The 26637-nt window shown below is 39.2% G+C and overlaps 1 protein-coding gene across 4 annotated transcripts in view; it reads left to right on the top strand.

The window, feature by feature from the left end:
• The window catches only part of NAA16 (N-alpha-acetyltransferase 16, NatA auxiliary subunit), a 75269-nt gene that overhangs the window by 31182 nt on the left and 17450 nt on the right, over positions 1–26637 (top strand). For 3 of the 4 annotated variants that reach the window (XR_012659657.1, XM_075087675.1, XM_075087664.1), the window contains one exon: positions 3069–3175. Coding sequence is in view for 2 of the 4 variants with exons in the window: in XM_075087675.1 (XP_074943776.1) it covers positions 3069–3175 (107 nt within the window). In the remaining 2 variants the exon portion in view is untranslated. Of the gene's footprint in view, positions 1–3068; positions 3176–14845; positions 15014–26637 lie in introns of all 4 variants that reach the window. The other variant, XR_012659660.1, reaches the window with a different exon arrangement.

The raw sequence follows: 26637 nt of genomic DNA, 5'->3' as shown, positions 1-26637 counted from the left end.
TAAGAATAGGAACAAGAAGCAGGTCTTGTGGTGTTATGTACTGGAAATTATTTTATTTTTTTATTTTATAGCTAAGTTCTTTCAGTGACTCTGTCCTTTCAAAAGTTGTTTTGAAATGCAGGGCACAAATTCTCAGTTCTGGAGGGAATATGTATATGCTTTTTGAAACAGAAAGCTATGATCTTCCAAAATAGAAGGAAGGAAGCTAAATGAAATGGAGAAATGCAGAAAAATACACACTTGGTATGTAGCTGTCTAACTGCAGTAACTCCAGTAGAAAGCTGTGGGAAAGAAATAAAAAGCATGTAAGTTAAATATCAAGTGTCATGAAGTTTTGAAGTTCAGCTGCAAATTCCCAGCGTATCTGCTCATGCTTTTAATTTTCTGACATTAGTTTAGCTCACTTACTGAGCACCACATTTGTTGTACCTTTCAATGCTTCAGAGCATAGCTAGTCCACTTTCCTGTTGTTGCTCAGGAGTCTGAATACACCTTTCCTGTGTAAAAGCACAAGGTTTTAACTGCTTCATAAGAGATTTAGCCTGGCAGTGAACACTTGTGCCTTACTTGATCCTGGATCCTTCCATTTTCCTTGAAATAAGGGCAAATTTTAAGGCAGTTCGCTAGATTTGAAAAGCTAGGGAACAAGTAATTGTTTTTCTCATGTAATAGAATTGTTATGGTAATACATAGCAAACAATGAAATAACCTGCAAAATGCTTTTTCATATCTTTATTAACAGTGTGTTTTGCTGTTGACTTCATTTCACTGCATGTTTTGCACTAGGTTACCTTATCATATCTGACAGTGTAGTTTCACAGCTAATGTTCATTTAAATAGAAACATGTTTGGTAATAAGGATTAGTTGTTCCTGCTGTAGCAATAGTCTAAATGAAAGGAAAATTCATTATTAGTCAGTCAAGAAAAGTCTGTGGGCTACTTTCTGTGGTGTTTCATAACAAATAAGAATTTTCCTAAATTAAAACTTGTGTTCCTGTTAATCTGTTAAACTTGTGTCAGTCATGAATGTATAAGATTAATTTCTAGGGGATCAAAAACAATCTATTTACTAAATGGTTTCTAATGTTTAAGTACAGCAGATAAGAATTCCTGTTGGCAAGAGTTAATAGTGAGAACGTGAAGGTGTAGAAACAAACTTGTTTGCAGAGATGAGCCTGCAAATTTCAAGAGGATAAAATTTGTTATTAAATGAGGTTCCTGTTCCAGTGTGGCCACTGACAAGTTGCTTGTAACCAACACTGGCTGATTCAGAATCAGCTTAAGGTACTCTAAAGTGCAGGCTTGTGTTAAAAGGGCAGTCCTTCCCAGACCTTGCTAGGATTGCATCTTAATATTGTTGTATTTGACACAAATTGGCTCCTTGATCCAGCTGGAAACCACCTTTATGGAGGAAGGCTGTTAAGATTTTTTGGACTCATTGTGGGTGAGGGGTTGGAGTCTGGCTGTCCAGTTTTAGGTTTGTTTATGCTGTTCCAGATTTACTGTTCCTGTGGTCAGGCCTTTTCTGTGCCTCAGACTAAATTTTGAGCTTGGCTTGACGTCATAGGTGGGTGCCTAGCTGTGTGTTTTGCATTTTTTCCAACTTTGTTTTGAAGCTGTTCTGCTTTCTATAAATATATACTTAATGAAAACTGAATCTTCCTTTCCTAAATTCTGAATTACAATTCTTCCATCAAGAATATAAGTTAGAATAATTCAACAGGAGAAACTGAGATGGATTTTTTGTCATATAGGGGAGTTTTTTGTAGAGTGAGAAAACAATTTTTAATTAATCCACCTGTAACCTATTAGCATGTGCTTATAGTCGAGTCAAGGACCCCTGTCCATAGGCAGTAAAAGTTTCCATATACAGCAGTTTTAGAACAGCAGGGTAAGAACATGGGTTATTTTTATTCATCTCGGTAAAAGTGCTGATAACAAACGGTAAATGTAGGACAATTAAAAATTGGAAGTACATAAGTGTTGTATACAAAGCAGTAGTATCTTCATTTTCTAAATATCTATAAAACAATCAATTTTGTAATGTGTTCTTAATAAATTGAAGTTTTTCAACAGTTTTATGTGTGTATGTTGGAATTATGTGAAGTGTACTCGTTCCTTGTTTAAAGACCTGAGAGTCTTAAGTCCACTAAGTCCATTTCACTAGGTAGTGAAGTGTAGGAACATCATCTCTGTGTAAAGCAAACAAAACAAATTAAAAATCTAAAAAAAAGCCTGAAACAACTGAAGACAAACGCTTTTCATCACAGGAATAAAAACATGAAAGCCAGCTGTTTTCCTGACTGGATATCTTATCTCTGAAGTCCTGCTTTTTTTTTTGCTGAAACAGCATTTCTCAGAAAGGTGACATACTGCAAGTACTGTAATTTTTACCTGAAAACATAATTAAATCAGGTTTTTAGCTTTCTGCCAGTATATTTTGATAAAGATGATTCTGACACAGTGCTTATCCTTCTGAAACCCAGTCTTCTATTCTGTTTCTGATTCCAGAAACAATCATATTATCATCGGAAGTCATGTCCTACTCATAAAAATAATAGGACTAGAAGAGAGGTAGAGGGTTCATTTCATCCATCCTTCTTCCTCAAAGCAGGATAATTTATATCTGCACTATTCCTAACACACATTTGTCTAACTTAATCATAAAAACTTCCAATGATGGAGCTTTTACAAGATCTCCAAGGTAATCCATTCCAGTGCTTAGTTATTCTTACCATTATAATATTTTCCAATGTTTGTTTAAATAGCCCTTGCTACATACTCTGTAGCCAGCACTTGATACTTGTTCTTTTTAATAGATTTCACAGATTTGAGGACTGTTACTATGCCTTTGTCAGCAGTCTCCTAAACACTAGCAAGTTAAGCATTTTACTCTGATCTTTTTTTATCCAGAGCATATTTGCATCTTACTCTTAAATAACAGGAAAGATTAAAACCCTTAATTGCAGTTTCTCACTCTATTATCCAGAGTTGCACAGAAATTAGTGCTTATATTTATAGAACACTTGCAATCACTGACATATAACCAAATACACTTTTGTTTCTAGGTGAAAAATTTAGACAACTAATGGATAAGTTCCTGAGGGTAAACTTCAGTAAAGGCTGCCCACCATTGTTTACCACTTTGAAATCTTTATATTACAATCCAGAAAAGGTAAAATTTAGTATTTATTTGGTTTTAATGAAGTCTTCTATATTGAATTTCTAATAGACTGTTTTATAGAGATATTCTTGTAACTTTAGAAATAACTGTTGCTGAACGTTCTCCTCCTTTAATGTGCTGTGTTTTCATATCTGACACAAAATGATCACTTGATGTTTAATATGTATTTAACTTTACTTCTCTAGAGAGTTGATGTCAAAGTGCTTGAGGTTGGATTGGTGTAGAATGCGCTGAAGTTCTTGAAAAAATCAAAGATAACCGATAACTTTATTTTTGTGTACTTTGAGAGCAAGTGTGTGAGGATTCTTTCAACTTATGGTTTATGATGTCACCAGAAGTCATGATTTCAAAATATCAGAGATGGCTATTGTTCTACATATATTTCTGAATTGCATGAATATGTTAGTATTTACCACAAAGGCTTGTTTCCCATTTCACTCTTTAGCTAAACTTTAGTGTTTAATTTTTGGACTTCTAAACTCTCACAGTTTTGGCAAAATTGTGTCACATCAGAACTATTGTTTCAAATGTAGTTCTTTGTTCCAAGATTGTCAGTAAGGTATAGTAAAAATAAATTTTCAAACTGAACCATGTTACTAAAAATGTCTAGACAATAAAATAAAGGTCAATCTATTCAGACATTTGCTATCTTTGCTACAACAATAAACCTGTGTGTATTCTAATCTGTTCATGACTAGGTAAGAAGCTGCTTTGTAGCTGAAAAAACCCTAAATATATGATGCAGCGTTTCAGTCAGCAGTTGATATTCCTTCATTTGGACTAAAATTATTCTTTCTAAGAGTCTCTCTGCTAGTTGTCCTAATATGAAATATTCAATATGCTTGTGTTTGGAGAATGCAATCTGTACTGTCTCTGTGGTTGGTCTAATTTTAGTAAATTCTGGTATCATGTATAATACAAGCTTTTCTACAGTGCCTATTGCTAAAGCATACTTCTCAATGTAAACTGTTGAAACTGGATTGAAATTTTTTAGCTGCTGATACACTGACTGTCTAGAGAGAAGTACAGTCAGTGTTGTGTTTTACTTCTGCTATTTGAAGTGTGCAAATCTAGAAGTTAAAAGATAAATATAAACTCGTTTGATGCGTGAAAAGATTTTTAGCATGTCTTGACATGATGGGTAAAAAAAAAATCAGGACTACCATGTTTTGGGCAGACTTATCCTAAAATGTGCCTTGCTGCTAGGTATCTTCATTGTGTCAGATCAGTGCTGCTTGGAACTGCCAGCTTAATCCTAAAAACTAATTAAAATTAAGATCCTTACAGTTTCTAAATATGCTTGGATTTGTTTGTGCTGCTAACTTCTGCAAAAGCATTTTCCTCTTCTTTCTTGTCCTTCTCTTACCACGACAGGGTCTCTTTCACATTTCACTTGGTTGGCTTTTCATGTTACTATAATGTAACAGAAGGATCCTTGAAACTAGAGAAACTTTAATGTTAGTTTCTGACAGATAATTTTTGAATTGCTAAAATTTAGGGGTTAGGGAGTAGAAAATTGTGGCAAACTGTGTATTACACCTTTCAGGAAGATGTAGTATTTTGGTATCTAACTTGTCTAAGTTGGTGCTTAATACTACCTTTCCACATGAATTACTGGTGTATTTTGACTGAAAATAGGAAGAATTGTAGTCAGGATTATGTTATGCCTACTAGAAAATACCTAGTGAATTACTAAATTCTCTACAAGTTGGGAATGAACTATTCCCCATTTATTTCTTTGGAAACAGGTGTAATTTGGTGTAGTCAACTGCAGTTGCATTTTTAAGTGGCATAGATACGAGGATTTCATGAAAGACTTGGTATTTAAGCCCAGAAAATTCCTTCTTTCTAGAACTCCAGGTGGGTCCAGGATCTTTCATAAACTGTGGTTTTGGGAAAAAGGTGAAATAAGCAATACTTATGTTGATAGGAGTTTTCTATCTTTACTTAACTCGGATATAAAATATTGCAGCATATTTTTTCTTTATGTAAGAAAGGAAAATGTAAATTACTTAATTCAGTACCTGCAAAAGTACAGAGGAATAGTGGTGGGTGGGGTGGGGGTGAATATGCCTCTACTTGCTCAGCAAATATGAGGATTATATTTCTCAGTAAGTATCTCAACACTTTGGTGTTAAGAACACCTTTTACACCTGAGTGGGGAGACAAAAGGTAAAGAATAGCTGATTCAGGAGAGAAAATATTGACGTCTCCCCTCTGGAGAAGGCAAGGGAAAAGAAAAAGGTGGTTGTATAGATGGCAAATGTTTGTCAAATGTGTTCAGGAAAATGTTGGTTGTTATCTAATTGCTGTAAGCTGGTAATTCCTAGTAAATGTTTTAAATCAAAATATGCCAGCTATTGTTAAAAACAGATTCTAGTCTACTAACATTAGTTAACGGTTTTGGGTGAAATCTAGCTTCAGGTACACAGAGCTGCAAAGCCGTAGGACCTGCTCAAATCAAAGTGAAGAATTCAGGGAAGCTCTAGAAACTCTTTGGTACTTACACTGCTTGGAAAGGCTCCAAATACTGAGGTTATAGTTTGGAAGTTATGTTTTGTATTGCCGTACAGACCTTGAGATAATGATCTAAACCAGATCTGCTGTACTTGGGGAAGTTGTGAAAGTAACATCAGAAAATAAGGTGGGAAAATCTGGATTTTGGTCTATTTAAGGAGATAAAGATCAGCTGTGTTTTATGATGATCAACTAGCTGTGTTTTAGTATGTTAGCATTGACTTGATCAAAGAACTTTTAAGCAGTTAAGGAGTTTAAGTAAATTGCTCAACAAATGAGTAATCAAATCCACCAAGAGTACACTGGAGTAATTTTTCATTTACAAGTGGCCAAATATTACATTTAATGTTTTTTTTTCAGCTACACTCATATTTGTTTTGAGAATTTTTTGACAAAATGCTTGTCTGGTATTATTTCTACATACTTGTTACACTTGTGAGTTGCTTTAGGGACAGTAGAAGTGTGTCTGACATTTGCCTGAACTTCTTGGTTTGCTTTTTTGAAATCTTATCTGAGACCTCATTGGAGATCAGTAAGCTGTGCCTAAATAAAGGATCCTGAAGACAGACAATGTAGTCTTTTTGTTGTTTTAACATTTCCAGGAATAGGGAAAAAAACCCATCAAATTATCTTTGCCTAGCTTATCATAAAGGGTATATTGTGCTCCTGTTCATTCCTGCTTTCAGATAATTTTCAGTGTATTTGAAACTGAAAAAGTATAGTTCTTGTATGTGAAGCATAACTTGACAAAATAAAAATTTGGCATGATCGTCATCCAGTAAGATGGCTGAAGTAGTCATCTTTAGCTCTATTGGTTCGGGTTTTTTTTTTTTTTTGAGGTAGATGAATTATTTTAAGCAGAGGTATGTTCAGATTTCAAAAACTTTCGGTTTGGTTTTGTCTTCCAAATTCTCTGGAATGTTTTTAACAGTCAAGAAATTACATCAAGTTCCAGATTCAGGCATGTGAATTTAGGTCAGTGGATATAGAGGACTGTTCAGCTCACCACCAGATGTGGTTTCCTACACAGGATCAGTTGAACAGCTACCAAGGCTCCTTTTGACTGTGCTGGGAAGATCTCATCTGTGTTGACTGCAGAGGGAGCAAAGGCGCCTATATTATGGTTATCTAAATGTAGACGTCTGAACCTGAAGGTGCCTACTGTGTGTCCCATCTCATGCACTGGGGTGCCTTTGGAACTAAATGTACTCATAATAACATACTTGGGGAATAAGTATTTCATATCTGAAACTAACACTGAGGAAGCTTTACCAGTTGCTTCTAGAAAGAGTTAATGTCCCACCAAAAACCGAAACTGGAATAACTGAAGTGCTAACTGGGTGGAAGGGGTGTCACTTTTTCAGCTACCCATATGGAGTTTGTTTACATACATGTATGAATATTAAGTGGAAAAAGGTGTGGCGTACAACTGGTTCTTCATCACTTCACTAAAGAATATGCTGTACTTTGTTTAAGGAGGAAAGATTTTTTTAAAAAATCTTCCTTCACACTTGAAGTAGAACTATTGTTTAAGATCATTTGGGTGAAGTCACAGAAAGGTACCGTAAGTGGGAAAGACATCATAGCGCAATAATATAAAGCTGGTTTTTTTCCATGAGAATAAAATAGTCTTAAGATTATTGCTGGAAGATACTTTGAGTAACCAGAGGAATGAGGATCTGAAATCTGTTCAGTAAAGAAAGGTTACATATAGCTTTGTTGCTTTTTAGCATTCTCAAACTTCTTTTAAGGCAAAATATTCCCTAATAAATAAGTCTCTATCAAGTTAAAGTATACTTTATATTATGTTATCCAATCTGTCTTCCTTAAAATTCTAGAGCAGAAAAAAATCGTATGTGTTGGCCTTGTGATCAGTTTGCGATGTGCAGAGGTTTATATTTGACTGCACAACCGGGTTGAAAAGGAAGCTGTTCAAGATTTGCTAACTGCTTGAAATTTGGGCACTTGAGAATGTAACAGAGGTGTGGTGAAACCCGGGATAAGCAGGTTTGCTGGATGTTTCATTGCAGTCTCAGCAATATTGTTTGTTACCTTCTAGGAGTGAGTTGTTAACCCACTTGAGATAATTACGTTTCACAGGTACTTAAGGCAGACTTTTAAATAGCTCTGGAAGCTGATGGGGAGGGGGAGAAAGTGTCAAGCTAGCTTTGTACATTACATGCTTCTGCAACAAGATCCAATTGTGGATTCTGTGGTCCTTCACTGCTTGCAAAGCAGTGATCTGACTAATGTTTTTCTTCCTAGTTTTAGAACAGAGTTTCGTGATAAATTGTGTAATCCTTAAATTCTTTCAACGAGGGTTGTGATTCTTAAGATTTTTGCACTGCTGTAGTCTGACAGGTAGCATGTGAACTGTTTTTTTGACTGTTTCTTCCTCTTTGTCAAGCCACCTATACTGGAGAGATATAAGTAGTAGAGACTGAAGGGTGAGAAGATTGAAATGGAGATAAGAATTGTCTTTTGCCTAGAAACTGTACTGCCATTTCAACTTGATCAAGTATACTGTGCTGGGGATAGAGGTTTTGATTTTTAAAATACTGTGTAATTAAAAAAATCATGCCAGTTGCTCAGTATCCTGAGTGCACTTCTATACCATGCTGTAGCATAGAATTACTACTATTGAAATAAGAAAGAGGGCAGCATTGATTGCAGGAGGAAATGTTGGACAAAAGCCAACTGAAGATGTTTTACCGTTTTCTAAATATTGGCAAGTGATTCTTTTGTACAGGTAATGTGGATGAGTAAGGATGTGTTGTGTAAAGAGTTCAAGTTGTTTCTCAAGTTATTTTTGCTCCCTGTTTGCAGATACCAGAGGCATGCACTAATCACTTCCTAACTTGCTACATTGGTACACAGCCACATTCTGTGTTTTTCCAACTGAAGAAAAGATCAATTAAAGGGTGATAGACTCTTAGACAGCCTTATGGTATTTTCCAGAGTACCTCATTCAAAACAAGTTTGTAATATTATGTAGGCTATGTTCAGTGGTACATCATTGCTGACCCTTGGTCATAGTTCACTTTTTACTTACAACACACTAGAGAAATCATTTGATGAAACACTGTTGTGATGGCTTTGTTCTTATTTTTAAAAACTACTTAGAATCATGTTAATTACTGTATGTTTGTTTCAGGTGATTTTTGAAGTAGGCGCTGCATGTTGTGAAGGAATTGGCTAGGTCTTCTATTCATTGTATGGCAGCCTCTAGGGAATGATGTAAATATAGCCTTGGGCTTTTTAAATGTCAAAACTCTTGGTCGTGATGAAGTGGTGTAAATCGAGTGTGGTTACATGAAAGACAAAGCTTGCAAATGTAAGTACTATACTAGGTTCTACTTACCTGTTAGGGTTGGAGAAAGGAAATGAAGTGGCTGGTCTGAACAAGAGCTGAGACCTTCCTATACAGGTTACTAGTGTTAAGGAACAGACCTGCATTCTGAGCTCAATATTTATTTTTCTCAACTGATCTCTGTCTTTTAAGGGCAGCGTGTTTGACTCGGTGCCTCAGTTAGCTAACTTCTGGGTTGCTAAAACAGCTCTTAAATATCACTTAGAGGAACTCTTCTCATATGGAAAAAGTGCAGTGAAATAGCTTTTACATGTAGCAGAACAGTCACAAGCAAAATGCAAAAATGAGGTATTTCTTCAGAAGATAAGTTCACCTACTTTCCTGCATAAGTTGTTACTGTAGCTGTGCATGTTGGGTTGAGTTTATAAATAATCTCGTTAGTGTGTATTATCAAGCATGATTTTACCAAAGTATGGATAAAAGAGGAGAGTATTCTTGATGTATTTATGGTGTGTTTTAGGTAGCTGCTATCATTCAGAAGCAATTTGCTATTTTTTGTCAAAAATAGAAAATTGTCTTCTGAAGAACATGTTTTGATTAACCTACATCAACCAAATTTTCATTGGTCATCTACATTAATGTGTGGCTGCTAAATTGAAGGAAGAAACTAAGGTGGGGAAAATATGAGTATAGACTCGAAGTGTTTCTACAGTTGGTTGAATGTTGTTTCATGTATTAAAACAAACAGCAATATCTGGTTCTCCAAGAATATCTGATTTTTAAAATAGCTTTTAGAATATGGTACTATTACAGCAATTCCACAGTGTAAACATATGCCTTGGCTATGAGTTCAGTCACCTTTTTAAATACCAGCCTGTGCCTCTTCATACAGTTCCTCTTGAAACACAGTCTTGGTTCTGGCTATTGTTTGAGACACCAAGAGGGAACCCCATAATGTCCTACTGCTCTGTGGAACTTCTTAAGTTGTTCCATTTGTTTGTTTCTTGGGACTTTTTCCCTACTATGTTGACTTTATTTGGATAATTTCTGTCACAAAATGGAAGTATTCTAGGGGAAGAGTTACCTAGAAAGGGAAGGCAGTCTGTGCTAAATGCCATCATGGTAGTGTTTATGCTAAATCTGCAGTTGAAAACTGTACCCTTCATGCATTGAATCTATGCTTTTAATTGGCAGATACAACAGATGCCTAGTCTTCTTGGGAGGAAGACATGTCTTAAGTACTTAATAAGGTGTGTTTCCCTTTTCAACCTGCATCTTCCCACATCCACTAGCAATAAGACAAATATTGGTTATGCTGATACTTTAATTCTGATATTCTAGGTATCATTCACTCCCCAATAGGACACTTCTTAAATCAGGAGGAGACTCTAAGGCATCTGCATAAATTTTGTAATTGACTGCGTGCAACAAAATGGCAGTGGATTGCTCAACTGATGCCTAGTTGGTACCCTTATTGCTGTCTTGACGATAGCTGTGTCTAGCCTCTTGGGTGTCCAAGAGTGGATTCCTGTTAGTACCAAGGAAAAGTAGATAAATAATTTGTCAGTGACTTCATTGACAACTTTCACTGTGCTAAAAAAAGAAAAAAGCAAACCTCTTCATGAGACAGAATCCAGAGAAATTCAAAGAACCTTTTATGATAATGCTTTTTGTCATCTTTCCTAACAAGATTATCATTTCAAGCTCGACGTTTGCAGTAAATCTTAAAGCCTTCTGAGAGTTGCTGATAAAAGTAGCAAGTTCGGTATGCCAAGGCAATAGACAATATACACAACTTCTGTGATTCTTGACGGCTTACAGGTGTCACTTTCATTGCTTTCTTAAATACTTACATTGCAGTAGGGGAGGATTAGGCTACAGAACTTTTAAACAGATTGGATGTGCACATGCCCATTGGACCTGATGGGATGCATCCACAGCTGCTGAGGGAGCTGGACAATGTAATTGCACTGCACTCAGTCATTGAAAGGTCGTTGTGATGGATGGATTTTCCTGAGGACTAGAGGAAGACAAATGTCACTCCTATTTTCAAGAAGTACAAAAAGGATCTGAGGAGCTGTGGGCCAGTCAGCTTCATCTCAATCCTTGTGAAGCTGAGGGAGCAATTAATCCTGGAAACCATTACCAAACACACAAAGGTCAAAGTGTGGCTGGGAGGATGGATTTATGAGGAAGTCATGCCTGACTAACTTGATAGCCTTCTGTGACAAAATGACTACCTCAGTGGATGAGGGGAGAGCAGCTGATACTGTTTATCTTGACTTCAGCAAGGGTTTTCACACTGTCTTCTCTAATGCAGACAAACTGTTGAAGTACAGCTTAGTAGACAGTAAGGTAGACTGAAAATGGCTGCACTGCCAGGCTCAGTGTTGTGATCAGCAGTATGAAGTCCAGCTAGTGACCCCAAGCTGTTAACAATGGGGGCAGTAGTATGGAACATCTTTGTTCATTATTTGGTTGATGGGACAGAATGTACTCTTCAACAGTCTTGCAGATGATACCATACTGGGAGGAGAGGCTGATGCATGAGAAGATTACGCTGCCATTCAGAGAGACCTTGATAGGCTGGAGAAATGGGCTGAAAGGAAGTTTAACAAAGGAAATACCAGATCCTGCACCTTAGGAGGAATAACCTCATGCTCTAATACAGGCTGGGGACTGACCAGCTGGAAAGTAGCTTTGCAGAAAGGGACCTGGGGCTTCTGGTGGGCAGCAAACTGAACATGAGCAAACAATGTACCTTGCAGCAAGGGTCAATGGCATCTTGGGTTGGATTAGTAAAAGCACCACCATGAGGTCAAGAGAGGTGATTCTTCTTTCCTCAGCCCTGGTGAGACAATCTGCAGTGCCGGGTCTAGTTCTGGGTTTCCCTGTACAAAGGCCACATGGACATCACAGAATCACAGAATGGTAGGGGTTGGAAGGGACCTCTGGAGATTGTCTTGTCCAACCTCCCTGCTTGAGCAGGGATACCCAGAGCAGGGGGCACAGGACCACATCCAGGTGAGTTTTGAATGTCTCCAGGGAAGGAGACTCCACAACCTCCCTGGGCAGCCTGTTCCACTGCTCTGGCACCCTCACAGGAAAAGTTTTTTTTTTTTCTCATATTGAGGTGGAACTTCCCGAGTTCCAACTCGTGCCCATTGCCCCTTGGCCTGTCATTGGGCACTATTGGAAAGAGCCTAGTCCCATCGCCCTGACACCCACCCTTTAGATATTGATAGGTATTGATGAAATCCCCCCTCAGTCTTGTCTTCTCCAGGCTGAACAAACCCAAGTCTCTCAGCCTTTCCTCATAAGGGAGATGCTTCCGTCCCCTGATCATCTTGGTAGCTCTCCGCTGGACTTGCTTGAGCAGTTCCACATCCCTCTTAAACTGGGAGGCCCAAAACTGGATGCAGTACTCCAGATGTGGTCTCACTAGGGCAGAGTAGAGAAGAATAACCTCCCTCGACCTGCTGGCCACGCTCCTTTTAATGCAGCCCAGGATACTGTTGGTCTTCTTGGCCACAAGGGCACATTGCTGGCTCATGGTCAGCTTGTCCACCAGCATTCCCAGGTCCTTCTCAGGAGAGCCACTTTCCAGCAGGTCAGCCCCCAGCCTGTACTGGTGCATGGGGTTGTTCCTCCCCAGGTGCAGGACCCTGCATTTGCTCTTGCTGAATTTCATGAGGTTCCCCTCAGCCCAGCTCTCCAGCCTGTTCAGGTCTCGTTGGATGGCAGCACAGCCTTCTGGTGTATCAGCCACTCCTCCCAGCTTGGTATCATGAGTGAACTTGCTGAGGTTACACTTTATCCCATCATCGAGGTCATTGATGAATATACTGAACAGAGAAAATAGTCTTTTACCATAAAATAGCCTGCTCTGTGAGAACTGATAACACAAGTCCCATGATTTGTTGCCTTCATCGTGTTTTGATTTACGTAATTCTGTGCTAGAAAAGTTGATGTTTGTATACTCTGTGTGTCAAAGGGGAAAATAACAGGCACAGAATTTGTAGGACTCCAGCAGATGATGCTACTCAGAACTGATTCACGAGTGTGTGTCACTCAATTCAAAATGGATTATCTAAGGGCCCTGACTCATGGACAGGGTGGTTCGCATTCCCAATTGCCCATTCCATCCTTGTCCTTCAGTTCCCACTTTCACTGAAGGAACAGCACAGGTGTTTGAGTACCAGCTTCTGAATCTGTACAGCCTTAGCTTTGTTCTCATTTTTTGTTCTCTTAATAGGTTGTGCCACCATTTCTGCAGTGGCAATCTCTAAAAGATGGTTGGATTGAACATGTGAAAATAAAAAACATTAGCCGTCCTCATCTGAAAAATCCACCTGCATGATTTAGATAAATTCACGAGGTGCCTATGTGTAGTGGGGCCCATGTTGATGGTGTGTTTTGAGGAACTGTAGTTATTTCTAGAAGTAACTCTTACTTAAGAGTTATTTAAAACATGCTTCTCATACTGCCTTTGGAGATTTAATCACACTATTTTCTTGATCTTGCCATAAAATACTAATGTATACTGTGTATGTAACTTGCATTTTAAAGTTAATGTTATCTTTGTCACTTCTAACCATGGACTAAGTAGTAGGAATTGTAGGTGACTGTTTAAAATGAGTTAATTCTAAGCAAGTGAGGTAGATGGGAGGATAGCAGGGAGGCTATAACAGAATGGCGGCTTCATTCTACATAAGGGAACTTGTGGGTTTGTGTTTTGGGGTCTTTTTATTAACAAGATATCCTGCTTTCCTCTAGGACTTTGAAACGTTATCTGAACAAAACACGGCTTTAAAAAAGTTAATATAGTAAACTTATAGTTGGTACTTCTACAGTAGTATGAAAAGTTTCATTTTCATGATTTGTGGAGCCCTTTGGAATAATCACTTAAAGTACTGCTATGTGAATGAACTTTTGAAATGTGACTGTTTTATTTACATGCTTTATTTAATCTCCATGGAGCATTTACAAGGAAAATGTCTCAACGCTACAGTCTCTGTGCGTGAAATACTTTGCTATGGGTGTCTTAATCCTTTTCTCTGGTATAGGAGACTTAGTATCTAGCTACTGGGCTCTCCTCTTATGCTACAAGTGGTTTTATAATTTTTATTCTCTGCTTAGCACTTTAGTTTCTGAAGCTTGTTATTATTAAAAAATGGGTATCAGTGAAGTGTCATTCTCCTTGAGTTTTGTATAATGCTAAACCTTTAATTTTAAGCCTTCTCTATAGCACAGAGGCTGATTAAATTTTATCAGACTTCTTTTAGTTTCTAAATAGCAAGTATACTTGGCTTTTTAAACTACACTTCTTTTGTTGATATCTTTGTGCTTGAATAAAATTCACACATTTGGAACAATACATAGTCTGTTGGGAAGAAGCTATAGTCTTTTTGGTATATTCCAGAAGCAAAAACTTGTGTTTAGGAGTGCTACTACGTTATTCTGAGTTTTGTCGTTCAAGCAAAGCTACTGTTCAGGGTCCGTGTAGCTGCAGCTCTTGGCAGAATGTTTCTGCTGGAAGCTAATAACCTGAAGTATAAGCAGTTGCATGGGATATAATTTTCACATTCTGTAGGCTGCTATCCAGATGTATCAGAAACAACTGAATAGCCTTGTTGGTTACTGTTACTCACAGGAGGGGGATCTTGAAATGCTACCCCCACCTTCCCAAAAAAAGTTCTCTTTTTACTTGAGCAATATTCAGAAATACTCCTTGGTTTCCCATACGTGCTGGTCTCTATATCCATGAGAGAAAAATCCAGAGAGTGAAGATCTTCAATTGGTCAACATCAAGGTTTGCGTCGATTGTGTTGCAGGTGCGTTGATTGATTCCATTGAAGCTCGACATTAGTGCACATGTGCCCTTTTTCTGAGTAACTAAAAACATGGAGACTGTGAGGAAATACTGGATGAGAGAATGTCTGGCTGGAAGAAACATCAGAAACAAGTCTCAAAAAAAGGTGTAAGACTGTCTACACAGGAAGGTAGGCTGTCTCCAGTGAAGATCTTTCTTTAACCCTTTCAGGAAAGAAGGTGTTTGTCCCTCCTTGATGTGGAAGGCTAAAGGAATTTAAAGCAAGTTACAACTGTCTTTGTAGTTAGATGCCCTCTGTGAACAATTGGTGGATTACATAAGGAAGTAAAAAACATTATTTCCACTAGGAATCTCTCTACATTTTAAGAAAAATAACTCAAAGATCAACCAAGGACAGTTCAAGTTTTAGAAAGCACTGTCTGAGTTAAAATTCCAGGAGGGGAAATGTGGTAAGTGGACTTGCTCAGGATCTGGTTAACAACTGGTACATTCATAGCAAAAGATAGCATTTCTGCTATTTAACTGTATCTTGAGGAGTACATAAATCTTAAAATAAGTGGAGGAAGGAGAAGGATGAGAAACTTCATTGTAGGAACTGCCAGGGTAGGGTGCTTCTACTCTAATGTGAATGGGTAGTATAAAACATGTTGATGGCTGATTTGGGTCCCTGAGGTAACATGTGTGCCAAGAGCTGACAGGTGTCCCAGCTGACTTAAAAACTTTTATCAAGAGAGCTTTTTCCATCTCAGTGGTCTACATTGGGAATAACTGCTCCAAGTACCCATCTGAAGACCCACAAGAAATGCTCTCAACATTATTGCTCCTACTGATGCTCTGTTCATATGAAATTAACTCTCTTGTGCAGTCCCCAAACTTGTCCAAAAGCTTTCAAAAGATCAGTTACTTATGAAATTAGTTGTGTGATGGCCACAGTGACATCTTAGAGCATTGGTTTGCTCTGAATTTGTATTCTTATGAGTGTCTTAAAACTTTCAGTATGAACTTGCACTGCTGTTGTTAACTTATTCCATTGTGTCAATGCTTTTATGGCTGGATCATTAGGAGTAGTATTAAAACTGGAAAGTCAAGTGCTCTAAAAGGAAGAATACTAATTTTCTGAATGTGTTTATATCCTCCGGTATAATGCAAATATTTTGGCAGTTTTCTTATGCGCTGTGGCTTATGTCATGTCTCAACTTATTAGTCTTGGCACAGTACAACAAGGAAGTATTAACCGTACTTCACATGTTTAAAGTAGGCAGTAAGATGTCATGGCCAAATTCTGCAGGCATCGATCATATAGTCCAGGAGTTAGTTTATGGGATGTGTATCTCCAGAAGCATTCACTGACCTCAGCTGATCTGGAATGCTTAGCATGTTAGAAAATCTGGTTCCAGATGTTTTAAGGCAATGTGAAAATGAAACCAAAAATCTGTTTTGTGGGTGTCAGTATTTTCATAGAACATTACCCAATTTCTTTCCTATTTCATTGGCTCTGGTGTATGTTAAACGAGGCAAGCACTCTTCAGGAAAAAATCTATAACAAAATACTTTATCGTGTTGTTTGGTATTTGTATTTCTGTAATTTTAGAGTGGCTCCTTGATTTGTACCTTACAATCTATTGTCTTTGGTGTCATTCAGACAAGTGACTGCTGTTAAAACAGTAAGTCTGAGCTAGCCAGTCATCTCTGAATTTTAGGGTTTTTTTCTGTACTACGCTCCGATCAAGAAAATGTCAGTTGTTTTAACTTATCAGATACTTGCAGTTCACTATTAAGTGTAGATTAATTTTGGGTGGGGTGGAGTGATTAAAAAAAGGGTAAACTTCAGATCCTCAGTCCTCCATATGAAGTGCTCTCTTAGCACAATTTTCTGATTTATAACTGTAAAAGTCTGTTTCATAAGGCTCTGTCATGTCTGTAATGGTATGTCTGGGGAAAAATATCCCATTTATAGTCTGTTTATCCTTCTGGGCTAATTCCTAGATGAAAGAGGTCTAATATATTTAAGCAATGTGCTTTTTCTAGAGGTCTTTGTGTAATTGGAAATAACAGACAAATGAGTAGGCTTCTCTAAATCATATGCAGACCTCAGTAGTAGATTGGCATGTTAAATTTCCATAGCTTATTTTGAAAATGCAGTGAAAGATCAACGTTTGGAAGTGTAAAATCAGAAAAGAAACTTAAAGGCTTTTAATTTTTAATAGTCTTCTGTGGAGTCCCTTGGGTTTTATTTTAATCTTGTGTTGTACATTTTACAGCTTCAGCACTGTGGGAGTGTTCCTGGGACAGTAAGTCTGTTTTGACTGTGGTGTCACTGTCCTACTGAACTCTAGGTTCTTGCACAGAAGTTTTCTAAACTGTGTTAACTTCTCATTAACAGCTTTGTAAACTGATAATCTATGTTAGCTTTCACTTCCAAAAAAGATAGCCTATGTAGAAATCTGTTAGGAACATCATAGTCAAATTAGTTAATACTTATGATACAGCTGAACACTGATGTTCATACTTTGAAGTGTTCTGTAGGTTTACTATAGGCAGTATATTTGCAGGACCTATAGCCGATACACATCTTATTGAAGTTTCCTTCAGTCTTGAGGGAAATTAAACTTTATATTCTGTTGATAACATAGCTAGATATGTAGTTGAATTTGAAAAATTAATTACTGTAGTCATACTCTTATTATTTTCTGAACAGAAAGATGCTATGTTTTATGGAAAAGATGTAAGCAATTCTGACAGCTCCCAGCACTCTCAAAGCTAAGACCTCATTTCCAAGTCTGGCTGAATCCTACGTTCTTCCATTCCAAATAGATGCCCTAACAGATTGTTTATAAAGATATTTAAGGAGTAGTGCTTTTAACATTACTTTTAAGGAGTTGTTTTAATATTCAATGTGTTGCATTTGAAGCACTTCAGATTCATGGCTGGCTCTTTCATTTATAGTCATCCTGCGTGAAGTTTTTAACATGAGACTGATCCTTTACTTCTAATATTGTTGCACAGCTCCAAAGGAGCTTGTGCAGTTGTACTTAAAATGTGTAAACAAATGTGCTAGATCTTTCCAAAGCAGCAGTAAATTCTTTAATGACAAATGTTCTTATGACTTGTTTGCCATTCTGCTTGAGTAGTCTGCTCTCTGCAAAACTGGTGTACTAAGCAGCTTCCTACTAGCTGAGAGTTCTCTTCTCTAAGAGAACTTGGAAGCACAAAGCTTCTGTCGTGGTTTTAGCTGGGATAGAGTTAATTTTCTTCACTGTAGCTGGCATAGTGTTGTGCTTTAGACTTAGTCTGGAAACAATGTTGATAACACACCAATGTTCTGGTTGTTGCTGGGCAGTGCTTGTACTCGCCAAAGACTTTTCCAGCTTCCCATGCCCTGCCAGGTGCACAAGAAGCCGGGAGGGGAGGGGGCACAGCTAAGGGAGCAGATTCAAACTGGCCAAAGGGATATTCCATATCATGTAATGTCATGCCCAGTATGTGAACTGGGAGGAGCTGGCCGGGGGACGGAGGCAGCAACTGCAGCTCGGGGACGGGCAGCATTGCTCGGTGGGTGGTGAGCGGTTGTATAGTTTGTTTGTTTTTTTCGCTTTTTCCCTTTTTATTATATTATCATAATCAATATTATCATTATTTTACTCTAGTCATTAAACTGTTCTTTTCTCAACCCACAGGTTTTTGTTTTCTTTTGCTCACTGATTCTCCCCCATCTCACAGCGGTGGGGGGAGTGAGCGAGCAGCTGTGTGGTGTTTAGTTGCTGACTGGGGCTGAACCACGACAGTCCTTTTTGATGCCCAATGTGGGTCCTGAAGGGTTGAGATAATAATAGTTGCTGGTCACAGTATAGACTCCGTACTCAATATTAGTTTATCCGATCTGCACCATGCTCTTGTATTTGCTGTGTCTGTTGAAGATTGGTGTTGGTTTTTGTGGTCTTCTGTGCTCTGCAGTGATTAGTGATGTTTTGCCTGGGAGAGTTGTTCTTAAAACATTGGCCTTGAGTTTTATTTGGTATTTGAAGTTTATATTGAAGCAGTTACTGTATGTCAGGTACCACCTCATGGAGACAATTAACAATTATACCTCCTCCTCTGAGGGGTTTTTTATGGAGGAAATATGGAATGGCACCTTAGCTCCCATCTTCTATAATGCCTCCTCTTTCATTACAAGAACTTTCCAGTATCTTGAACATCCTTGGGTAGTTAAGATATATCTGTTGATATTATTTTGCAGACCATTTCAGCTCTGTTTAGGGTTAATAAGCAATTTAAGAATATTATCCAGAGATCTTCCCCAAGGCTGGATAGCTACGGGTGGCAGGGTATGTGGGATAGTATGGGCAAATGCCTGAGAACGATGGGCACCCCCAGTGTCTTGGGACTTCACCTCTGAACAAGTGCAGAATCCTGAAAAATTAGTAGAATATTCGGAGGAAGTATGTTGTCACCCTGGCAATTCCAGAGATACAAATCAATGCAATGTACTGGGACCTGGCCCATGCCTATCGAGCCCTGTTTAACACTATTCAGTACCCTCAAGGAGAAGAGAAGGCCTCTGGATCTAAAAGGACAAGAACAAGGAAAGCAAGAAGTGCTACGGCCACTCAAACCCGCATGACAGGCACTGCAGCTACTCCAACCCTGGTGACAAGCTTTGCAGCTGAATCAGAGGATCAACCATGCCAGTATCCGTTGCCCCCATACTCAAGAAGAAATCTTGGAAGAGAAAGTCAACTCCTTTAGAAGGAGATGATGAAGAAGCAGGGCCACCAGGAGGAGATGAGGAGGAAGAGGAATTTGTACAAGAAACAAACTACCTGGTCCCTATCCTTGAGTGAGCTGCGAGATATGCAAAAATATTTTGGCTGTCATTCAGGTGAGCGCATTGTCACCTGGTTGCTCTGATGCTGAGATAACGGGGCCAGCAGTCTGGAATTAGTGGGGAAGGAAGCCAAACAACTGGGATCCCTCTCTAGGGAAGGGGACATTGGCAAACTGATTGGAAAAGGGAAACAAGCCCTCGGCCTCTGGAGGCAACTCCTGTCAGGTGTGAGAGAAGGGTACCCCTTCAAGGAAGATACTGCATTTCGCCTAGGAAAATGGATGACCATGGAGAAAGGCATCCAGTATCTAAGGGAATTAGCTGTGCTTGAGGTGATTTATGGTGACCCGGACGATCAACAGTCATCCAAAGATCCAGGTGAAACCAAGTGCACACAACCCATGTGGCAGAAGTTTGTACGGACCGCACCATCCTCGTATGCAAACTCATTGGCAGTAATGTCCTGGAGAGAGGAGGAGACACCAACGGTGGCAGAGTTGGTTGACAAACTGTGGGAGTACGAAGCAAATCTCTCTTCCTGCCTCGTCTCAGCTGTGGAGAAACTGTCCCAGAAGGTTCAGCAGCTCAAAGAGGATATGTCCTTCTTCCCACCAGTACAGACCAGTATCTCAGCCATTAGGAGTAAGCGTCCCTTTGCTCAAGAGAGAGGATACACACCATGGGCCACCCTATGGTTTTACCTGCGTAACCATGGAGAGGACATGAAGTGGGATGGAAAAACCTACCTCGACCCTAGAGGCACGGGTACATGAGCTGCAAAGAAAAACAGTCACTCAAGGAGGTTGTTCCAGGAAAGCTGCTGCTCCAGTTTCCAGTGAGCAATTCCCCAGACAGAGAAGCAGAAGTGCTGATTTTCTTTCTGATCATAATAGAGGCACTTGTGATTTGTATTTACAAGAAGTGAGTGACAAATACTATGACCAGGACTAGAGGGGCCCTGCCTCCAGCCAGGTGGAGGAATGGGATAACCGGGTTTACTGGACTGTGTGGATCCAATGGCCTGGCACATCGACCCACAGAATATAATGCTTTAGTGGACACTGGGGCACAGCGCACCCTAATGCCATCAAGCTATACAGGGGCAAAACCCATCAGCATTTCTGGAGTGACAGGGGGATCCCAAGAGCTAACTGTATTGGAGGCCGAAGTGAGCCTAACTGGGAATGAGTGGCAAAAGCACCCCATTGTGACTGGCCCTGAGGCTCCGTGCATCCTTGGCATAGACTGTCTCAGGAGAGGGTATTTCAAGGACCCAGAAGGGTACAGGTGGGATTTTGGAGTAGCTGCCTTGGAGGTGGAGGAAATTAAACAGCTGTCTGCCTTCCCTGGCCTCTCAAAGGACCCTTCTGTTGTGGGGTTGCTGAACATCAAAGAACAGCTGGTGCCGATCACCACCACAACAGTGCATTGGTGGCAATATCGCACCAACCGAGACTGCCTGGTCCCCATCCATGAGCTCATTCACCAACTGGAGAGCCAAGGAGTGATCAGTAAGACCCGCTCACCCTTTAACAGTCCCATATGGCCAGTGTGGAAGTCTAATGGAGAGTGGAGATGAGCAGTAGACTATTGTGGCCTGAACAAAGTCGCGCCGCCGGAGTGCTGCTGTGCCAGATGTGCTAGAACTTCAGTATGAACTGGAGTCAAAGGCAGCCAAGTGGTATGCCACAACTGGTATTGCTAATGCATTTTTCTCCACCCCTGTTAACTCTATCCGAGCTAAAACCATGACAGCCTGTTACATATGGGACAAAATGTTTCCAGTGCAGATGTTCCAGGCAAAAACTGGTTAATGCAGTCACATATGACTACAGATGTTGCATGGTTCAGTCAAAATTACAAAACAACTGTAACGTTTATTAAATGCTACCTGTACTCTAAACTGTCCAATTCATTATGCTTGTACATAGCATTCCCTAAAAAAGAAATAACGCTGTTTCAGCACAGCAGGTGTATAAAATACCATGTTACAAGTTACTCTTTGAATGACAAATACTAACTAAGCTCACTTAGGTAAATGGAGGAAGCTTTTTCTTCTGGAGTTCAGTACTTCAAATAGCCTGTATGTGCACTGGTGGTATTGACACTAGAAAAAAGTATCACTTGTTTTATGCCAGGAGTAGCTGTTATCAGTGTGAGCAGCAATGGACAGCAACAGTAATCCTCACTCACACAGCAAGATAGCATTATGCTGAGATGCTAAATCAGAGTAAGATTTGATGGTATATGTAGTCAAGCGTGTACAGATTACGCACAAACTTATTGTGGTGCAGCTGTACTGTTCAGGAAGACATGCAGTTTGCGAACAATGATGTGTGTCATAAGGCACACCTCCAAACCTAATCCAGGGCAAAAAGGAGCTCTAGCTATGCTTGATTTTTAAAAAATTTTACTCTATCTGACACTACATTGGATGTATTTCACATTCAAAAGCGATTACAAGTCATTAAGGGAGGCCTTTAGTTGTAAGGAACTAAGTGTAAAGAAAAACCTAAAAAGCTTTATCAGCTTCCTGTAAAAATACACAATGAACTAAAATGTGTGAACTTCCTTAGAGTGTAGATCAGCTCTAAAGAAACATGTCTAATAGAAGGTTACTTTCTCTACTGCTTACAAAACATGTAACTCATTTCTTAGATGGTTAGGGAACAAAGAAAATGCATAACTTTCCAGGGCTGTGGTGTGGGTTAGTGTTTTGGTTTTTATTCTGTTTTGTTTTAAATACAGTACTGCCAAGTCAATGTTTTGTGGCTAGCCAGTCCTTACAAGCTGGTAGCTCTTTGGTGAAATTCCTGAGAATTATGTCTGTTTAGCCACCACATACTGAGAAATCCTGAAGGTTAATGAGTAGCAATGATACAATAGGATTAGCTTTATAGAGAAGTAAATAATAAAAATTTTCTACTATCTGGGTCAAGATGACCTGTTGCAAGCTGACTGGAAAGGAGTTTTTACAGGTACTTGAGGTTGATTGTAGAATACCTACCTTTTCACTGAAAGGGGTGCAAGATTCTGTCCAGCTGCTTAGCAGACTAGATCAATGAACAGATCTGAATTAAAATGACACTTTTTTTGGCAGGTGGCTCTCATTTAGGTCAACTTAAAATTGCTGTGGAACTTGCCTTTGGATGTGTTTTATTTCAAGTGACAGATTTTTTTGTCTTGCCCTGTGTACGAATGAGCATGCGTACACATTTAACAGTGCTGTTCTTAGTGAAGCAAAAGTGAGCACTGACTCAGCTGAATTAACTTAAAAATAGAGACACACCTACATCTGAACTGCTGTTAGTTTCAAAGCGACACTTTCACTGGGCGTTATACAAAATAGTAAAGCTTCTTACAGAACCAAACTTGGCATCTGTATATATCAAAGATCTATAAGAAATTTAAGTAGACTTGTGTGAAGTAGAAAGCTGCTCGTCATGTTTTCCTGTTTCTATTTTCATGGCACGAGATGGTAAAATAATTAATTGACTGTGGTTTTTATTCTGTTCGGATGTTAGCCATATACTAAAATGTAAGCAATGGAAATTCTCTGTATGAGCCTCTCACAGCTGAAGTAATTTATTTGAACAGCCTCTAGGGGCTTGTTCAGTGGTTCATATCCCATTGGGTGGGGTAAATCTGTTTTGGCTATATAACAAGTTGTGGAGCAGAAATTTTCCAAGTGAGACCAAGGAAGTTGTTGCAAGTAAGTTAGTGTATGGCTGCCTTGAGTAAAAATGGAAATACTCAGTCATTTGCATACCCTGCACCTTTTCCTTTTTACACTGATAAATTGAATGTCAGTGTCTTACATTTCAAAGTAAGTAGATGGGACACTTAATAAATAATGGAGGAACATTGCTTTAAAAAAAATCAACCAGCATGAGCCTCGTTGAAGAGGTTTTTTTGTGGTAGTTCTGTGAGCTGTGTAAGCTCAAGTGTTGTGATCTGAGATTCTTTTAGTTAAACTTAGAGTAAGCCAGCCATAGGAAATGAAAGTTCTTTAGGTGGCTGCCCAGACACCTTCCTTTGTAGATACATTGGAAGAGCCTGAGCTCAGACCTTCTGTGCAGTGCAAGTATGCCAGCTGGCTCATGTGTTTGGCATGCTCTGTTCTTTGCTGCCTTGATAAAAAGCACATCTCAATTCATGCCAATCGTGGCATCATTGGCAATAGATGAGGATGCTTGTCTTCATTAGGCTGTAGTAAAACTTTTTTTCTAACGTGTAGCTGCCCTGCTTCTAATTTGTAGCTTCCCCCCACCCTTATTTCCCGATATAGTTAATAGACTTTATAAGCTTTTTTTCTTTGAGTCTGATGGCAGCTTCTTATTTGAAGCTTCCTCCTCATCAGTATTTCCATCCCGAAAGGTATGGTCAGAGTGCCCTGGATTGAAATACTGTTAATCATGTGACGGGGCTGTGCTAGGTACAATAGATCATCAGAAGTGTGCCTCTGCTACCATTCATAAATATTTTTCAGGCCTGAAAGTTTACTGTAAGCACTTGTTTGTAGAGATGGGGACTTCGAGTTGCAAATTTGCCAAGTGGGCAGAACTTAACTGGCCCTGGACCCAGGATCCTCATGTATTCATGTATAGTGTCTCAAGTGACCAGGGTGGGGATGGGGGTACAAGTTCCTTGCTAAGCTTTCTTGTCCATCACGAGTAATCAAATAATCCTTTTTAGGGAGGCTATGAAGGTGCCTCTGTGAGCAAAGGGAGTTTTGAAACAGAATTATTCAAGAAATACTACTTTTAAAATGTTCATGTTCGTGCCATCATCGTATCAGAGTGCTTTTTAGTGTTAAGCTGTTTCTGGGGAAGGTTCTGTTTAGAATGGTGTGAGGAGCATAGCAACGAAAGAAAAGCAAGGAACCAACTCTTCATAGTATTCATCATCGTTATTTTGTGGGTTCAGCTCCTAAGCTTTCAGTTCTGCATTGGCTGGCTTTGTGTGCCTGTGTGAATTATTACCAAAGTCTGAGTAATGGACTGATAATAGAGACAACTCAACAAGGGGTAGTTAAGTACTCTTGTGTGCCACAGACCAGCGCAAGCCCTGTTCAAGCTGTCATCAAAGGCCTTCTCCAGAACTGTGAGCCAGCAACTACTTTCTGGTTTTTTTCTGTCTTAACTTATTTGGTACTAAGTTCATAAATATTTTTCTTCTGCACACTGTGAGCACCTTCTTATCTCTCTCAGATAACATCTCATCATAGTGAAGATCTCAGGTATTACAGACTTACGGTCTTACAGACTTTTTATTGTTGCTTCTCCATTTCCCGTGAGGCATTTAGAATATTGCTTCAGGGTATGTACTGGATACTTGTCTTGTGAAAGATACTCCTAATAATTTGGCCACAAGGACTTTATCTGTTAATGTCCACAAGGTTTTCTTCTGGCCCAGGGAAAATGCTTTGCCAGGACTGCTGTTGAAAGACTTAGTTTGTCATTCAGTCTTTAGCTATCCCATCTTTTCTAGATGATGAAGACTGTTTTGAAGTTGCACAACAGCAATTTCCTTTGGGTACTCTGTAGCAAAACAAGTTGCAAATGGCTTATACATATTTTGAAAAGTACAACTATTTTTCAATTTCTTGCACAGACATAAGGATTCTTGCCATGTCTAGTGGATGCCTCTTCTGCTGTGCTGGAGAAGTGGTGTCACAAATGCAACTACATCCCATTTTCCTGAATAAAGAATACTATTCTTACTCAGGGAACCAGAAAGCTTTGTTCAACTACCACTACTTAAAATACTGGTGATGGGAAATACTGTCAAAATTCAATTGTACTTTGAGATGAAAACAAAGGGATTGATTTACTGGAGTGGATTTTTCTTATCTTTAGGAGTTGTTGGTTGGTTTGGTTTTGGTTTGGTTTTTTCAGATAAGTACTCACCTGGTTCAGAGATGGTTGGTTTGTTGATGGCAAAGCATGTGGTGCTTCGGGAGCAGTTTCTGTGACCTGCAGAGCCACTCTTGTCAGCACCATGTATATTACCTGCAAAAACCAAGTTTTCTTCAGGGACAACTACTGTGCAGGATTCTCTATTTAAGGAGAAAGGTTGTTAAATTTCAAGGACAGATAACCGTTCTTTGAAGGGAAAGAACGCATGCTCTTTTTTTCTTGTATGCATCCTTTCACCTTAAGTGAAAATGGAACATGCAGAAATATCGCCTTTGCAGGTTGGTTTCTGCAGTCCTCCTCCCACTCTGGACCTTCAGAACCAGCTGAGAAATCAAGCTTCCCAGTGGTGAAGACCACCCATGTTGACATATAGAATAAGGAAATGCAGCTGTCTGACATCTGAGCCAAATTATCAGAGTCCAGAACTGAGAACATCTGTCTTAAAAAACATCCTATTTCATTTCCAGCACAGAAGACCTTCATCCTGTGGAAGATGAGCAAGTTCATGAAGGGTATCCCCTTCTACCTGTTCTTTTCCCTCTTTTTCAAGCCCTTCTGCAGTAGACATCTTCTTGTTGGAACAATAGAAGTGTTTTGTCAATAGATGAGAGAATGTTACTATGAAATTACTCCCTTATTTTGAAGGAGGGAGATAAGTTTGGCAGCAATCCATCCCCCTCCTCAGGAAGGGCTACAGTTGTCTTTTTAAAATTGTCTGCAAACTGAGGTTCAGAAAAGTAATATTGCACATAACTGCCTCAAAATGAAGGGAATGCCCATATAGGATATGTCTGATAGTTGGGCCAAAATATAGTTAGTGTTTGAAATTTCAGGCTGCTAACTATTTGGGAGCTACCTGCTTGGTAATACTAAGGCAGTTCTGATTCCTTGATGTTGAAAATATTTTTTTCCTGCAACTGAAAGTTTTACTTACTGCTTCTGGATTGGGTATGTCTTGAAGGAGGTGTGTTTTGTGTGAGTCTGGGTTTGTATAGATGGGGAATAAGGAGGACTCACACTTTCAGCTCTTTTTTCCAGTCGAAGTACTGA

The sequence above is a fragment of the Phalacrocorax aristotelis genome, chromosome 1 (genome assembly GCF_949628215.1).
Source record: "Phalacrocorax aristotelis chromosome 1, bGulAri2.1, whole genome shotgun sequence".
In the NCBI taxonomy this organism is placed as follows: domain Eukaryota; kingdom Metazoa; phylum Chordata; class Aves; order Suliformes; family Phalacrocoracidae; genus Phalacrocorax; species Phalacrocorax aristotelis.
Note: the sequence above shows the minus strand (reverse complement) of the source record. Positions and strands in the feature narration are given on the sequence as shown.